The sequence below is a fragment of the Mastigoproctus giganteus genome, chromosome 3, assembly GCF_048544385.1.
Source record: "Mastigoproctus giganteus isolate SK-2022 chromosome 3, ASM4854438v1, whole genome shotgun sequence".
NCBI classification, from domain to species: domain Eukaryota; kingdom Metazoa; phylum Arthropoda; class Arachnida; order Uropygi; family Thelyphonidae; genus Mastigoproctus; species Mastigoproctus giganteus.
In genome coordinates this window covers 235,359,945-235,378,388 of record NC_143577.1, presented here as the reverse complement: position 1 = coordinate 235,378,388, position 18,444 = coordinate 235,359,945, and the positions used below count along the sequence as shown (strand labels likewise).

Genomic DNA, 18,444 nt, shown 5'->3' with positions numbered 1-18,444 from the left:
AGCTCTAAAATGGTGTTCGCAAGCCGGCCACTAGTTAGTACACCGAACCGAACCTATTGGTAACTCTTTAGGAGGCTTCCGGATCAGCTAGTGTATAATCTTGCTACCTCTACTCTGCCAGATATTGACTGGAGGGAGTCTGAGCAATTCTCCACTAATGCTGGTGTCCCCAAGGTTCAGTTCTTTCCCCCACTCTTTTCCTTTTGTATATTAATGACCTTCTTCCATTGACCACAAATCCTATCGATAGGTTTGCTGATGATAGCACATTGCATTCCACTTTCCAGTTTGAGAAACCTTACCCTGCTCAATCAGCTTCAACTTCTCGAATATCCGCTACGAATTCCTTAAATGCCAATCTCCAGGTAATTCTCCAGTGGGGCAAAGACAACTTAGTTGATTTAAATCCTTCTAAAACTCAGTCCTGTCTTATATCTCACAAAAAGGATTCTTCTGTTTCTATGCTTATCTTTGGTAACACTCTGATTTCTAGGCAAGATGATATATCTCTTTTGAGGATTACCCTGACTTCTAATCTCTCTCTTAGCACAAGCGCATTACAAATATTGCTTCCTCTGCATCTAAAAAACTTGGTTTTCTCTTTTGCTCTTGACATTACTTTTCTTCCGAACAGCTGTTCACTCTGTACAAATTGCAAATCTACCGTAACATGGAATATTGTTCCCACATCTGGGGTGATGCCCCTAAACCTCTCTCAGGCTTCTAGATTCCATTCAGAAGAGGGCAGTTAGGTTAAATAATGACTCATCTCTAACAGAGTCTCTCCACTCGCTGTCTCATAGACATACTGCCTTTTCTACAGATACTTCCATGGGCACTGTTCTTCTCAATTGGCTTCTATAATTTCCGCTCTCTCTTTCAAAACAGTCCAAACACATGCTGCCACCAGCCAACATACATTTACTGTCCAACTTCAAACTCACAGAACCAACTTTTCATCTTCCTTGTTTATTCATTCAACTGCCGTTATCTGGAACAACTTTCCTTCATATGTAGTTCCTGAAAATTACAGTCTACCGAAGTTCAAGTCTAATGTCAACAAATATCTTCTTTCGTCTTGTCAACCTCCAACCCAAGCACGGTACTAAGTACTATAGGTTCTAATGTCTCTTGTGTTTCGGGTTTTCATAAAAAAAAAAAAATTAAGATTTTTAAAACCAAACTTGGACAAAAATTGTCAACAGGTGCTGTGTCCTTCTCTGATTTTCAAAGTTATTTTAATGCTGTCACATAATGTAAAAACCATGCTACTATTAGTTGGAAAAACAACAGATGACAGCATTTATGGGAAACATTTCAGGACAGTTCTTTACATAAATGGATACAGGATTTGAAATGTATTTGAAATAATCTTGAAAAACATAAACCTATGCCAGCAGATTTATGGTATTTCATAAGCACTCCCAAGAGGATGCTTATGAAAATGTAGTTCTGTGTATGTACTCTTGAAAGGTTTAAGTTTTTTTTTTTTTTTTTTTTCTTTTTATTGCTTAAATTAATGGCATCATTGATTTTTAAATTTATTGGAAAAATGAAAAAGTGCATTTTGTAATTTTTTCACAAAAATACTTTTTTTTTTTTCCTTTTAGATGCATGTCAAAATGTTGAATGTGGTCCAAATGCTCAATGTTTTGCAAGCAATCATAGAACAGAATGCCAGTGTCTACCACAACATACTGGTGATCCTTATAATCTTGTGAATGGATGCAGACGTAAGTAAATAGAGTTATTTTAGTACTCTATATGAAATATACTCTTTCAGATAACACATGATTTCTAGGAATAAGATTACTGTATGTTTAGAATAAAACCCTTTTAAGATATTTTTAAAGGAACCAGCTGATAAAGCTTCTTATTGGGGAAAATAACTGTTAAGTGGGATTATTACTGATGATGTTATTTACATTGAAAACTATTTGTAAACATCATTTTGATGTTCTATTTGCCATGCATATAGAACAGGACCTGGTTAAATTCCAGGTTAAATTTGCCACTCATTTCTCATAGACATAGGTTTCTATTATAATATTGGACTAAATATCTATAATGCATTTAATACAATAATATTGTAACAATCTGTAACTATGAAATTGCTAAGTAGGATGAAAATGTTATCAATTCATTGAAAATTAACAAAATTGCTGGATTATTATTCTGTTATTGTATATTATCAAATTTTTACATGGCTGCACTACTTCATGCTTGGTTATAAAATGCAAACATTTTATAATCAATAATTTATGAAGTAATCATTGTGTGCATGTATATTGTTAGATTTACATGGCTTTAATAACTTAAAACTTTTTTTCTTAGCCATTAATAGAAAGCTATATATCAGTAAAAATTCCCTTTTCCATCTTTTTTATAGCACCTGTTATTAGTGAATGTGAGATTGACAGTAATTGTGGACCAACAGATGTGTGCAAACCTGATAACCAAGGAGTGAGACACTGTATACGTGAGTATGATCTTTATGTTGAAAACTGTTAAAATGTAGTTTCAGTTAGACAGATTTTACCGATTATGAAAATTTTGTTCATTATAAAAATAAACATTTAATATTAAATAATTCATAATGTTTCAATAGTTGCATGTACATTTACCTGTATAGTTTAACTACAAATTTGAATTAAATATTGTTAAAAAAATATTTGGTATATTGTACAAGCAACTATGGCACCAGTTGCTTGTACAAAAGATGTCATCATTTCTATTACAGTGAGTAAAACATACATTTATACAGGGTTAGTCAAAATGTTGTTGACAACCTTGACAGTTTATGTCAAATATACTATATATGTTTCTGTGATAAAAATTCCATCAAATAAAAGCATAAATATCAAAGTGTATGTTTGCCACAAAAGAGATGGTGCAGACATCTTCAATGTTTGTGCCATCTCTTTTGTGGCAAATGCCATTTTGATATTTCATTTAAAAGTGCTGCTTTTAAAAGCCATTTTTATGGTTTTTGAATGTGCTGTTGGTAAATTTCACAGAAATTCACCAACTTGATACTCCATCATTAAGTAACATAGGCAGTGTGTGGAGTGGATGCATCTGCAAGGGCAAAAGCACATGTTGTCCCAGCACAGATGATGTGACTGTAGAATGTGTGCTGCAGGCATATCTCAGGAGTCCCCAGAAATTGATTAACGAGGCCAGTAGAGAGCTTGGCATTCTGCAGAAAATTGTTTGGCTTATTCTCAGAAGGAAGCTCTCTATGCATTCTTACAAAATCCATTTGTTGCAAGCCCTAAAACCACATGAAAAAGTTTCTAGATACAAATTTTGTTGTAACATCCAAGAACTGTGAGATATTGTTGAAAATTTCACTGGCAGATTAGTAGTAGTAGTAGTAGTGGCGTGTGATGCAAGAAAGCAAGTGTATGAGCTTATGCAGCATCAGCCGAAAAAAAAATAACACCATTCCCTCCAAATGCCTGTCCAGTTCCTCCTTAAATTTATTTAACCTATCAACTTCCGCAATGACAGATGGAAGTTTGTTCCAGCAATTAACCACCCGCTGGCTAAAGGCAAATTTCCGCACATCTATTCTACATCTGTCTTTTCTTAATTTGAATTTATGCTCCCTTAGATTCATAATCTGAACAAGTGGAAGGATCCCATCAGAATTCAGCGTGCTGAACCCATTCAAGGTGTTTACCAATGAAGCCACTTTCCATCTCAGTGGTAAAGTGAATCGATACAGCATTTTTATTTGGGGGTGTGATCCACATGAAACTGTGGAACATGAACAGGAGAGTCCAGAAGTAAACGTTTTCTGTGCAATGTCTGTGAAAAAGATCTATGGGCCTTTCTTTTTCACTGAAGACACCGTGAATGTCATTTCCTACCTTGACATGATTGAGCAGTTGCTGCCACAGCTGACACAAAATGGAAACAACTGTATTTTGCAGTAGGATGGGGCTCCTCCACATTTCCATAAGGAGGAGCAAAAGTTTCCGAATGACAACTATTCCCATTTCTGGATTGGCCATGCTTCCCATGATGACAATTCTTTACTTCATTGGCCACTGAGATCACTGGACCTCACTCCTCCTTAGATTTTTATCTATGGTTGTTGTTATTTGGTTTTTAGGAGCATTAGTAACTAAAACCATATTGCTCCGGGGACATGCGGTGGTCATTCCCTGACCTTTCCGCATCCTCTGTATTTGGTGGTCATGAGCTCGAACCCCGGTCTAATCAGGCAGCATGTGCTACGCACTGCCCACCTGGCTATGGAGGTGCCATTTTTATTTTATCTATGGAGTTTTGTGAACGATTTGGTGTTTTTTCTCCCTTACCTGTCACTTTGCAAGAGTTGTGGGGATGTATCACTGCAACTATCACTGAGGTCGACAACAATACACTGGAGAAAGTGTGGCAGGAATTTGATTACTGCATTGACATGTGCAGGGTCACATTTGGGGTCCATATTGAAGGACTGTAAGGGAACTGTTAAAAACTTTGATTTTTATGCTTTCATTTGATAGCTTTTTTTACAGAAAAATATCTTAAATTATAGGAGAAAACCTCATACCTTTTTAGTAGGACTGTTAATCTCTCAACACTCAATCGCAAATGATTATAATATGAACCTACCCCCCCGTGCATAGTCATAAATAAATTAAATTAAAATAATCATGCCTTCAACTCTCATATCACGTCAAGCGAATCAGAAAGAATTATGGAAAGATGGCAGCCACCAACCTCCAAAAAACCAACCAACATCACATGCCAGGAATTTGATTACTGCATTGACATGTGCAGGGTCACATTTGGGGTCCATATTGAAGGACTGTAAGGGAACTGTTAAAAACTTTGATTTTTATGCTTTCATTTGATAGCTTTTTTTACAGAAAAATATCTTAAATTATAGGAGAAAACCTCATACCTTTTTAGTAGGACTATTAATCTCTCAACACTCAATTGCAAATGATTATAATATGAACCTACCCCCCCCATGCATAGTCATAAATAAATCAAATTAAAATAATCATGCCTTCAACTCTCATATCACGTCAAGCGAATCGGAAAGAATTATGGAAAGATGGCAGCCACCAACCTCCAAAAAACCAACCAACATCACATGCCACCATGAGAATTGAAAAACAATTGTTGCAAAAACCTGAAAATGATGAAACAAATAATTATCCATTAATTCACACATAAATTAAATGTTTGAATTACAGAAAAATATGTAATTACTTTCAAATAAACTGTCAAAGTTGTTGAAACATTGTGAATAACCCTGTATTATATGAAATAAAAGCATATTCAATCATGTTTCTTATCAACATAACTTCCAGTCCAGGGCTACCACTAGAATGGATAGGAATTTATACTACTCCTGAATATCCCAAGTATAAACATTATAGTCTTTATTCCTATACTTTTCACTTTCCTTTCTCTAATTATTTTAACACATTGGGCTATTATGTTATTGGGGGGTAGGTGTGCCTACTTTTTTACTTATTTCCACCTTCATTTAGCAAAATGCTATAAAGTATATATATATATATACTTTCTGTGTAATACTTATACTTTCTGTGTAAAGTATATTCTTTACAAGCAAATTCTTTGATAAATCATTGCCTATAGTGTTCTGGCAATGATTTATTAAAGAATTGCTTGTACAGATGGAGAGGTTATAATTCCACTGTATAAGGCACTTTATGACCACTTAGTATGCCCTTCCTAAGCATTGAAGCCACACCAAAAAAAAAACAGAAATATTGAAATGGCTTCAATGCTTCAATTCAACAAATCTCACTAAAGGACACCTATATGAGGTGAGATACCTTCATCATCATCATCAGCCATTTTCAATCCACTGCAGGATGAAGGCCTCTCCAGTAACTTTCCAGTTCCTTCTGTTTTGTGCAATGGCCATCTATTTACTACCCACAAACTCATGAATTTCATCTGTCCATCTCCGCCATTGTCTTCCAGGTTTTCTTATAGCTCCTGATACCTTAGAGATACCTTAAAGGAATCTAATTGGGGAATTAAAATTAAGAATCTTCTATGCCGCAGTGATCTTGCACTTCCTTTAAGAATAAGAATATTGAGATATTTTTTCTTTTCTGTCCTCCTTTATGGAGCTTGAGGCCTGGACACTGACAAAGAAGACCCAGAATAAGTTAAATACTTTTGAGATGTGGTGTTACAGATGAATGTTATGTGTCATGGACTGATAAGATAAAGAATGATGAGATTATGAGATGAATGAAGAAAAAGACAGAATTAATTAATGCCATTAAGGAAAGGAAACTAAAATATTTAGGACATTTGATGAGGAATGACAAATGTAAGATGTTGCAATTGATAATCCAGGGCAAGATCAATGGAAAAAGAAGTCAAGGGAAAAGAAAGAAATCTTGGTTAGCAAATGACAGAGAGTGATATGATCAGAATAATGAGCGTTTGTTTAGGGGTTCTTCCTCACATTCATCCATTGTGAAGATGACAGCCAACCTCTGCAAAGAGACGGTACACTGAAGAAGAAGAAATTGGGGGTTTATAATGACACCTGATAGTAGTATAGTAAGACAAATGAAGGGGTGATTTTTGTGGTGTTAAATTATGCCAAAACCAGGAGATATACAGTAAATTCAAACAAATGGGGAAGAATTATAGACTGGATTATAGGAAGATTTCCTTTAACAGTGATCTGTTAATCAATGAAACAAGTGTCTGATGACTTGTGGTACTACAAAAAGAGAGGGGAAAGGGAACTGTAGAGATTTTTATTTGCCTCTAGCATCTTTGCTCTGCTTGGCTAATACTAATAAATGATAATTTTAAATAAGTAAATATCTAATTTAATAATAGATGGCATTCAGCTTGTACGTTAATTTCAATAAAATATATAGTAAAAAAATTTAAGAATATTGTTTGTTTTTTAATTTTTTATTTCAAGGTTTTAATAACAGTATTTCTCTTACAGATGCATGTACATTTGCATCTTGTAGTCAAAATGCTGAATGTTCTGCAGTTGATCATCGTCATAAATGCTCTTGTAAAGTTGGTTTTGTGAATGATCCCAATAATTACCAGTTATGTATACGTGAGTATAAATGAGCTTATATATGTATGAAAAATATCTTTTTTAACTATTATCTTACATCATCTAATAAAACCATTATATGTGTTCATTTTTGCTGTAAGAAGTATGCTAAATTAAAATGAAGAGGATTTATTGGTGTCAGACTAGAAAAAGGAGTCTTTTCCCGTTCATTGAAGAAAATAAAAGTATTTTTATAAAATAAAAGTTGAAGGGTAAAACAACACAGGGAATACAAATATACATTTTTTACATTACACTGCATTGATTAATTTTTAAAGAGCATTTTGGAAAGCATCAATTAAAATGACATATATTCTTGATGAAGCTATCTTGTCTCCACAACAGTTAATATATTTGAAGGGTGCAGACATTTGTAAAATGAGAGACTTAAAAAATTATATGGGAGAAGAGTAATAAATATTATACAGTTATAGTTAAATGGAACAACTAACTTTATAGAACTAAATGTAGTCCTTCCATTTAATTGCAACTATGTAATATTTATTACTCTTCTCCCATATAATTTTTAAGTCTCTCTCTCTCTCTCTCTCTCTCTCTCTCTCTCTTTACAAGTCTTACATAACAATACACACAGACCTTGCACAGACTGTCTAAAGCTAACAATACTACTGCATTAAATCTACATTTCATTTACAAATTTCTTTTTCCATACAAATTGTATGAAATAAAGAAATTTGTAAAATAATAATTAGCAGATTTTTATTTTCCCAATTTGAATTAAATTTGTATGTCTTGACAAATATTTTTAAAAGCCCAAAATATGAAATTTCATAAAAATCCATTCACTGGGAGTTGAGCTATTACATGTGGATAGACAGACATATGGATGGAAAGGAGGACATTGTGAAGACAGGGTGCATATATATATATTTATGTAATTGCACCTAATTAATAAAACAAATGCAAGCCAAATATAAAATCCACAAAGTATATAAAGTGGGATTTTGTCTGATTATTGAGGGTTCCCACCCATTTCATTAGGACCCACAAGGACTCTGTGAATGAAAGAGACAAAGGAAAAAGACAATAGTCATTTTGATAGAGACGTAAATCTGAAATACTTTATCAAAAGAACTATGTGTAAGGAGAAGGAAAAATGTAGTAGTACCCAAGAATTTTTTCACTCTTCACTGGTCCAGTCCTACGCTGAGACACACATAATATATTACTACTAAAAAAAAAAAAACCTTTTCAGCATCTATCTAAAAACAGCAGCACGTATTGAATTTGAAAATATGACAGTGCAACACACGCATGGCATATTATGGAAAAACTACCAATGCATTGTAAAATGCTGAAAACAAGCTATTGTCAGATGGAAAAGCAACATTATTTTATTTAACAGAAAAATGTTTGCAGAAATTTTTTTATGTAACCTGAACATTATACAACAAATGGAGAGTTCTTTAAATTTGCAATAAAAAAGAGAAATATTTTTGTATGTGGCAGTACTATGATTTTTCATAGTTTAATTTTAGTAAGCCTGAAGCAAATGTTCTCCAAACCTGTAGGTCTCAATCAAAAATATATCTTGGACTAGTGAATAAGCTAAAATTTTTACTGTAGATCAATGAGTATTTAACTTATAATTCTTCATATTTTTTTGATATTTATTAAATTCTTCAATCAACAAAAAACAACAATAATTTTAATGAAATATATTTTTCATATTCATTAATTTTTTCACCACTAAAGTAGTGTAAGTCAACATTATAAATAATATATTTTAAATTAATTAGGATAATAATATAATAATTTATAGAAACAAGATAATCAATGTGATTGTTCTTTCTCACTGACTAATATTTTGTTCCCCAAAGCTAAAGAAGTAACTACAAGTAGAGCAGGAACAATACCCAACCTAATTTCTTTGTTTTGATTTTATTGTTATCATGGCTAAAAAATCGTTTCACATAAGTATGTGATTGGCAAAAAAAAACTTTTCAATCACAGAGACTGCATTTCGTGAAGAGCAACTTCATTATATTTTCACAAAGTGGTACCTTTATTTTTACTCAGAACTGAATAATGTTCATTAAATTAAAGATTAATACAGTAATAATAATTATTATTATTATATTTTTGAGGGGGCACAAATATATTGCATTGCTCCAGACACCCATATAACCTTGCTATGTCCCTGATATAGAAAGATAATTTCAGAATTTATTCCTAGAGTTTATCACTGTTTAACACTGTTTTTATTAAGAATGCACTGTGAATAAATTCAAACTATTGAGATTTATATATTCCATTCCACTGTTCTTTAGCCAAACCTCTTCCTGAGTGCAAAGAAGATATGCAGTGCCCTACTTTTCAAAGCTGCAAATCTGGCATCTTGGGAGTAATGAAATGTGCAGGTTTGTTCTAGACATTTTTGTTTATAGTTATTTAATAATGAGACTATTAAAATATTAAGATATTTAGCTTTACAAATCACTAATTATAAATCTAATGTATTTGTAATTTATAATTGAGTATTTTAAATTATATTGGCAGCTCATGAGCTTAAAACTTTAAAGACATTTGTGTTATATTATGATATATGAGACTCAGAGCCTACTTGGGTCTCATACATTGCGAATGTGTTTTGTCACTGGGTTGCTTAGGTCTTCACAGTGCCTATCTGCTCTGATGAGACTCCAGTCAGAGTGAAAACCTGGGTCTGGGTAGTGGCATATACTTTAAATAAAGAGAAATATATTTCTCTGTTGGAGCAGTGTCTTTTATTTAGAGTAGTGCAATACCAGGGCAACTCATAGTGAAGTGCCTCCACAATATGAGATTACACTAAATAGTAAACCCAGTTTACTCAAAAGCTATGTATAGGAAGAGGCTGTACCTGACACATACAATAATTTATTTTTGAGACTTGAAGCTACTACTTGAAGAAACTACTTGAAGCTAACTTTCTAATCTAATGTAAATACTGTGGCACATTCATTTGATAACATAGCAACCTATTATTACTAAATTACAGTTGCTCAGAGCGAAACGGATACAGAAATATAGATTGTGACGGGTTTAATAATAGGAAATATACATATATTAGATTAGATACATACAAATAAAAGCTTTCGGTTGTTTAGTTAACCTTCTTCAGTTGAAATGAAATGACAGGTAGAATGGAGGCGTGTACTGCCAATCTTGTACGTGAAGTGTGTAGCTAATTGTTTGATGTTGAAGCCTGTGGCTGTGATATATGTGGACGTGGCCAGTGTTTGTCAATGGACAGGATCGTTGCTTCGGTGATAGGGTGGACTTGACAACCACTGTTCCCGTTCATTGAGGTATTGGAGCATTTGATGTTTAACGACTCCAACCAGGCGCAGCGCAGATAATGGCGGGACTTATACTCAATCACGACATCGCAGTGTGGGTCAGTGTTGTGGTGGGTTGCCCAAACGTGTTCGGCAATAGCTGAGTGCTCCACATCCGCTAAGCGGATTGCTCTTTTGTGTTCGGAAAGGCGTTTTTTGAGCCGCTCCCAGTTTCCCCGATGTAGTAGCTGGTGCAGTCATGGCAAGAGATGCGGTACACCAATCCGATTAATTGGATTGGTCTACCGCATCTCTACCGCAAATTTTAAAACACAGAGCCTGAACCTGTGTTTTAAAATTTATTCTTTGTAAAATTTATATAAAAATAGAGTGGGGACAGGTGTTTTTACCTTAGAGATGAGGGATCGTAATTTTCTGCCTGGGAGTTGTATGCACTTTATCCCATGTGATTTTAGGATTCTACAGACCTGTTGTGATAGGTTTGGGTAGTATGGGATAAAGGCGCTCGTGGCTGAGTCATCACCTTGGATGTTTCTGTTGGTCGCGTGCCTGTAGGTCACACCTGTCAAGGGTATTGATGGGATAGCCACACCTTGTAAGATCTGCCTTGACTTTAGCGATTTCGGTGCGCCTCTCATTTACAGAGCTAGAGTGTGTCCAGGTGCAAGTTAGTAAGGTTCGTGCAGTGGCAAGAAGATGGCTACGTGCGTGTGCTGACTGGAAGTTGGTAAATTGGCCAGCACACATAGGTTTACTATGGACTGTTATCTTCAAGCACATGCCCTCGCGCCAGACAAGGGTGTCTAAGTATGGTATGGTATGGTGTTGTTTGACTCTAGCTCGATCGTGAATTTTATGAAAGGTGACAGAGAGTTGAGGTGGTCTAAGATTCAGTCACCTGAATTTCTGGGGATAACTACGAACACATCGTCCACATAGCAACACCAAAAGGCAATGAGATCTGGTACATTTGTAAATGCACGACCCTCTAATTCCTCCATCGCGATGTTTGCTGTGTTCAACTGAAGAAGGTTAACTAAACAACCGAAAGCTTTTATTTGTATGTATCTAATCTAATATATGTATATTTCCTATTATTTTAAACCTGTCACAATCTATATTTTTGTATCCGTTTCGCTCTGAGCAACTGTAATTTAGTAATAATAATGAATCCAGAGCGCACAGGTCTCTTTAATCATATAGCAACCTAATCCTTTTATAAATTAGAAATGAGCCTTCAGGATCAAAAAGGGTTGGCCAGTAGTGTGATGTAGAAGATGGAAATGCATTCAAGTTCGGTAGGAGTCTGGCTGTGTTTTAGGTTTGCACAACGTTAGATGGCATTTTTAATAGTTTTTGGGACTAACTCTGAAGGAGTAACCCTTTTTTTAATAAAAGTGATAGTAATCACTCAAATATTTTCACATAAGGCAGTCATGGAGGGCTGTAACAGTGAAATTTTCATGATTCCCTGTTTGGTACTAGGTGAATGGGTGGATCTTTTTCTCTTGCATCTCAACAGGCAAAGAGTTCAAATACAAATCATTGGTTGTTGAGCCATTTCCTGAGAATCTGTATTCTCAGGGAGTGGCTCATCATTTTGAGAATCACACCGTTATGAAATTGAAGAATGTTTTCCACTCTGTACTCCTCCACCAATGATGAATCAACATTATCTGTGAAGTGCAAACATCACTCAGAAACAAATTTTGAGAGGAAGTGAAGCACTCTACAATGCTTGGTCTTCAAAATTTGAATAAAAATGCCAACAAGGATTTATGATATGGGATTAATCTGGGCTCAGTGACACAGAGCCTGAACCTGTGTTTTAAAATTTATTCTGTGAGTATTTTTGTATTTCATCTAGTGATTTTGCAGGATATTTTCTTTAGATACTTGGAGAAAATGTAATTTATCATTGTTATTGAATCTATCCAAGTAATAATCATTAAAATCCACACATGAACATCTAATTGAACAGGATGACACAACTGCTTGCACAAAATTTCTTTACAGAATTAAGAAAGTTTTTAATAAGGATAGAACCATTTACAAAATTTTGTAATCATCAGACTTAATGGTGTGACTTTTTACTCTGGTGAACAATTGAAATTAGTAGGTGGTTATTCAGACAGCCTTCAGAACTTCTATCTACTGAAATAGGTCACAATTGAAGCCAACAAGATCCCACTCAAGGAACTTTGACATGTAGCGATAAACTTTAGGCAGTATCCAATAACTTCTGTTTCAGGGAAAATAATGGAGTCACTGGTTAAAGATACATTGCAGGATCATCTAGACAAGACTGCAGTAATAATTCAGGCAGGGCATGGGTTTGTTAAGGGAAAGTCTTGTCTGACAAATTTGGTGGGATATTATGATGTGGTTACAAAGGAACTGGATGCAAAAAATAATTTTGATATCATATACTTGGATTTCAGGAAAACTTTTGACACTGTTGCGCATGGAAGACTACTGTACAAATTGGAGCAGTATGGTATTAAGGGCAAGTTGCTACAATGGATAAAAGGTGGTTGAGTGGGAGAAGACAGAGAGTGGTAATTGTATTGATTACAATAGACGCTGCTCTTCGTGGACTAATGTTATTAGTGGAGTCCCCCAGGGTTCAGTGTTGGGCCCACTGTTGTTTTGTATATTTATCAATGATGTTGATGAAGATATATCAGGCTTAATGTTGAAGTTTGCAGATGATACAAAGGTTGGCAAGGTTGTTAATGACAGTAATGGCAGTGTGCTACTGCAACAGGATCTAGAAAAGTTGGGCAGATGGGTTGAGAAGTGGCAAATGAAGTTTAACATTGACAAATGCAAAGTACTGCGCATGGGTAGCGGTAACCCCAGAGTAACGTACCAGCTGTGTGGCACTATACCTAGGGTGGCAGAAAATGAAAAAGACCTGAGAGTAAATTGTGCCATCAGATATGAAGTTTTATGAGCAGTGCAGACAAGGCCACAGCAGGTCATGGGGTATTGTCAGTGATATACAGGAATTTTGCTAGTAGGGAAAAGGAGATAATTATCCCTTTGTATGTATAAGGCAATGGTCAGGCCATGCCTTGAGTACTGTGTACAGGTCTGGAGGCCTTGTTTTAGGAAGGATGTAGATTTGCTTGAGCGAGTACAGAGAAGGGCAATGAGATTGGTGAGGGGAACAAAGGGGTGGTCTTACCAAGAAAGGCTTAAGTTCTGCAAATTGCAGCATTTGGAGACAGGCACCTGTGAGGTGATCTGATTGAGGTGTGTAAGGCCTTGAATAGGTTGAGCGGGCTCAGTTCTGATTGGATCCTTCCTCTTGCTCAGATTACAAACCTGAGGGGGCATAAATTCAAATTGAAAAAAGACTGTTATAGAATAGATGTGCAGAAATTTGCCTTTATCCAGCGGGTTGTTGATTGCTGGAACAAACTTCCATCTGTCGTTGTGGAAGTTGATAGCTTAAATGAATTCAATGAGAAACTGGACAAACATTTAGAGGCAATGGATGTGTGAAATATTTTTTTTTTTTTTTTGGCTGATGCTACATAATCTTGCTTTCTTGCATCATATGCCTCTACTAATGCTAATATCATCCAGTTTCAAAATTACTGAAACTAAGTGGCAAACAAATAATTATTGCCATATAAGTATGCAAAATATGGAACCATAAAAAAAGAAGAAAAAATTATGCTCTGTGCTATAAAATTGCAGTTACTAATTTTAGTCTTTTAATAAATATTTGTTTATATATCACCTATAAGAAATAGTATATTAGGGTAACATTAATTACTTAAACAAATTAATTAGTTCAAAATGTACATTTTAATTTTTCGAAATGATTTTTAAAGAAACTTCAATATCACAAACAGAAATCTTTTGCTTTTAATTTATTTATTTGCAACATTCTGATTTTTTTTTTTTTAGAGGTGTGTATTGATTTCTCCTGTACACCCAATGCAAACTGTGTAGCAATTAATCATAGAGGAAGGTGTACATGTCAGGAAGGTTTCACTGGAGATCCAAATAAAAGAGATGGCTGTGTCCGTAAGTATCAATATATATATATATTTTTTGTCAATATAAAAATGTCGATACTCCATTTATTTAATGTACACTATTCTCTAACATGTATTGTTGTAACCAGATGTATCTGGTTGTAGCAAAAAAAATATTTAATGCTGAGTATGACTCCCACATATTTTAATGGCATCACTAACCCTCTTGATGGGGGAAGGACACTTTTTTTGTGAAGACAGATCTTACTGCGCTTCTTCCATAAGGCTGTAGCTGGTCCTTTGCTTGAACTAGGATATCTTGTTCTGGCTCTCATTTGTTGTTCATGCAGATTTGGGCTCTGGGGTGGAAATGGTAAGTTTACTATGTTATTCTCCTCAAACCACTGTTGTACTGCTCAATCTCTGTGACATGATAATACAAATATGTCCTCTTTTAAAGAATTGCCAAATGCAGGTATGGCAGAATTGTTCAGAATGTCACTATAGACATCTTCATATGTGGTTTTATTGATGGCAGCCAGTGGATCAAGTCCAACTCGCATAAAACATACCATCATACTAATCGCTGAATTTCATGGTTGGTGCAGTGCAATCTGTGTGAAACTATTCTTTGGCATATGCCACACCCAGATGCATGCATCTGTTAAATGGCTGTGTACCATGATTCATTGCTCCACATCATGTTCTGCCACTGCTATTATGTCCTGTACTTCCAATGCAGAGCTGCATGATGATAAACACTATACACTCTTTGATAATGGAAGTACCATCCAGTACTTCCATTATCTGTCCCAGGATAGGCAGTGATATGCATTCTTGGGGGGTGGGAGAGTTTTTGCTTATAAGCAGCAGCATGACTATGAAAACTCATTCTATGAAGTGCTTTTCTGATGGTTGTCAGTCCTACACTTATCCTAGTTAGTTCTCTCACCTGCCTCTCAAGTTGATTCATTTCATAGTGTTTTTGCATTTTCCTCTCACCATCCATTTCAATTGTCAGCATGCTTGGAGGATCATTAATGGTGTCCACTTGGCTTGGAATGAATGGTTTTGTTGCCTTCTGTCTTCTGTTGGTGTATGATGTTTCCAGCACTTAATTTTGTATGTCCCATTTTTTTCTGCTATTTAGTGAATTGACATGCTGACTACATTACAACCTACTCTCAGACTTTTTGTGAAGAAATCTAAAATACTTTTTCACCCCTTATTATTTGATCTATCTGTCATGGACCTCTGGAAATAACCATTAATTCCCGGGAACAAGGTGTTCTAACTTAAGTTTCTATAAGTAATATTATTTTTGTTTCTTTTGTTTCTTGAAATAATATTATTTTGTTTATAAATTAAGTAATGTTCTTTTTATACATGAATATTTTACCTTCAATGATTATTTATCTTGTTTTATAAAAATTCTAATATTAATTCATATTTTTAAGAAAAATAGCTTGTAATTACTAAATAATTTTCATCACCAGTACAGTAAATAAATAACGCTACTCTACATAGACTTCGATATTTGCAAAATTCATGGTATTTCTGGGTGAACTTTTAGTGCTAATTCTAAAAATTCAAACTATTTTTGCCTATCACTGTACAGCTTTTTTACAAACAGTAAATTGTTTTCTTAGATACACATTTCACATATACATGATATGCATACTACTTCCTTTGTGAATTACATGTATGGAAGTGCCCAGCTTCTAACATGATTTTCATATTCTGTGTCATTAACAGTGGTAACATGTAGTTGTGTGAATAATGTAAACATTATTCACACAACAATGTAAACATATTGTTACATTTGTAGTAACTACGTTGTGGCAAAACAAAGGCAGGATATAACAATTTTGAAAATTGTATATGCTGCATATTTTGGAATTAAATTAGCTGATCAAGATAAGGTTGGACCTCCATAAAGTGTGCTGTACATGTGTAAAGGGCCTGTGTGATTATGGAAATGTGGTAAAAAAGAAAGCCATGATGTTTCTATGCTGTAGAGGGTATCTTGGAGACATATTAATAACAACTACTTTTGTTCCATAAAACAGTCACAGCTGTTTACACAAAGTAGTAGTAGTGGCATGTGATGCAAGAAAGCAAATGTATGAGCTTATGCAGCATCAGCCAAAAAAAAAAAATAAATAAAATAAAAAATTACACCATTCCCTCCAAATGCCTGTCCAGTTCCTCCTTAAATTTATTCAACCTATCAACTTCCACAACGACAGATGGAAGTTTGTTCCAGCAATTAACCACCCACTGGCTAAAGGCAAATTTCCGCACATCTATTCTACATCTGTCCATTCTTAATTTGAATTTATGCCCCCTTAGGTTCGTAATCTGAACAAGTGGAAGGATACCATCAGAATTCAGCGTGCTCAACCCATTCAAGGCCTTATACACCTCAATCAGATCACCACACAGGTGCCTAGTCTCCAGCCACTGCAATTTGCAGAACTTAAGCCTCTCTTGGTAAGAGGATCCTTTCATTCCCCTCACCAATCTTGTTGCCCTTCTCTGTACACGCTCAAGTAAATCTACATCCTTCCTAAAATGAGGCCTCCAGACCTGTATGCAGTACTCAAGCCGTGGCCTGACCATTGCCTTATACAGAGGGATAATCACCTCCTTTTCCCTGCTAGCAAAATTCCTATATATCATTGACAAAACCCCATGACCTGCCCTGGCAGCCTGTCTGCATTGCTCAGAAAACTTCATATCTGCCTGCACAATTACTCCCAGGTCTTTTTCATTTTCTACCACCTTAAGTGTAGTACCATACAGTTGGTACGTTTCTCTGGGGTTACTTCTACCCATATGTAGTACTTTGCATTTGTCAAGGTTAAACTTCAGTTGCCACTTCTTAGCCCATCTGCCCAAATTATCTAGATCCTGTTGCAGTAGCACACTGCCATTACTGTCATTAACAACCCTGCCAACCTTTGTATCATCTGCAAACTTCGACATTAAGCCTGATATACCTTCATCAATACATTGATAAATATACAAAACAACAGTGGACCTAACACCGAACCCTGTGGGACTCTACTAATAACATTAGTCCAAGAAGAGCAGCACCCATTGATTACCACCCTCTGTCTTCTAGCACTTAACCATCCTTTTATCCATTGTAGCAACTTACCCTTAATACCATTCTGCTCCAATTTGTACAATAGTCTTCCATGCGCAACAGTGTCAAAAGCTTTCCTGAAATCCAAATATATGATATAAAAATTATTTTTCGCATCCAGTTCCTTTGTAACCACATCATAATATCCTATCAAATTTGTCAGACAAGACTTTCCCTTAACAAACCCATGCTGTGTCTGAATTATTGCTGCATTCTTGTCTAGATGATCCTGCAATGCATCTTTAACCAGTGACTCCATTATTTTACCCGGAACAGAAGTTAAACTAACTGGTCTGTAATTACTCTGGTGAGATCATAAAGTGAACTTTATGATCTCACCAGAGATTTAAATCTATCTAAAGGTCTGCAGAGCTTTTGGGATCAGGACTGAAATCCAAAAATCCATGAGAAAACTGATCCCAGGAACAGTTTTCTCATGGTAGAGACATTTTGAGAATTTGTTGCCCACTTTTCCAAAGAAGGCTCAATGATAATTGTGCAACAACATTCCTGCAGTTATGAACTTTTTTAGAATTTTCTACCAACCAACAGAGCGGAGGCTATTTATTGGCTCATTGAAGCAAAGCCTCAAAGGAGTTCTCCTTCATAATAGAATCAGGTATGCATCCATTCCTGTAGCCCATTCAGCATGCTTAAATAAAAACTACAAAAATGTTAAGCTTCTTTTGGAAAAAAAATCAGTGCAAGGATCATGGTCTGCTAATGTGTGAAGGTTTTCAAGTTATTGGTCTGTTAGTTGGCCAGCAACTTGGATATACAAAAATACTATAATTTTTTGTGTGAGTTGGAGATCAAGTGAGAAATGAACTTTGGGAATGGAAAGTGTGGCCACCAAATAGATCAAAAAAAAAGTATGTTTGCACTAAATTCCCATCACTTAACATA

General features: G+C 35.2%; 1 protein-coding gene across 3 annotated transcripts in view; it reads left to right on the top strand.

Annotated features, from left to right (window-relative positions):
• LOC150088897 (uncharacterized) overlaps positions 1 to 18,444 on the top strand; it is a 599,507-nt gene that overhangs the window by 300,267 nt on the left and 280,796 nt on the right. For all 3 annotated transcript variants that reach the window (XM_090369705.1, XM_090369706.1, XM_090369707.1), the window contains 5 exons: positions 1,611 to 1,733; positions 2,390 to 2,479; positions 6,974 to 7,093; positions 9,385 to 9,474; positions 14,317 to 14,436. In XM_090369705.1, the coding sequence (XP_090225831.1) occupies positions 1,611 to 1,733; positions 2,390 to 2,479; positions 6,974 to 7,093; positions 9,385 to 9,474; positions 14,317 to 14,436 (543 nt within the window). The remainder of the gene's footprint in view (positions 1 to 1,610; positions 1,734 to 2,389; positions 2,480 to 6,973; positions 7,094 to 9,384; positions 9,475 to 14,316; positions 14,437 to 18,444) is intronic.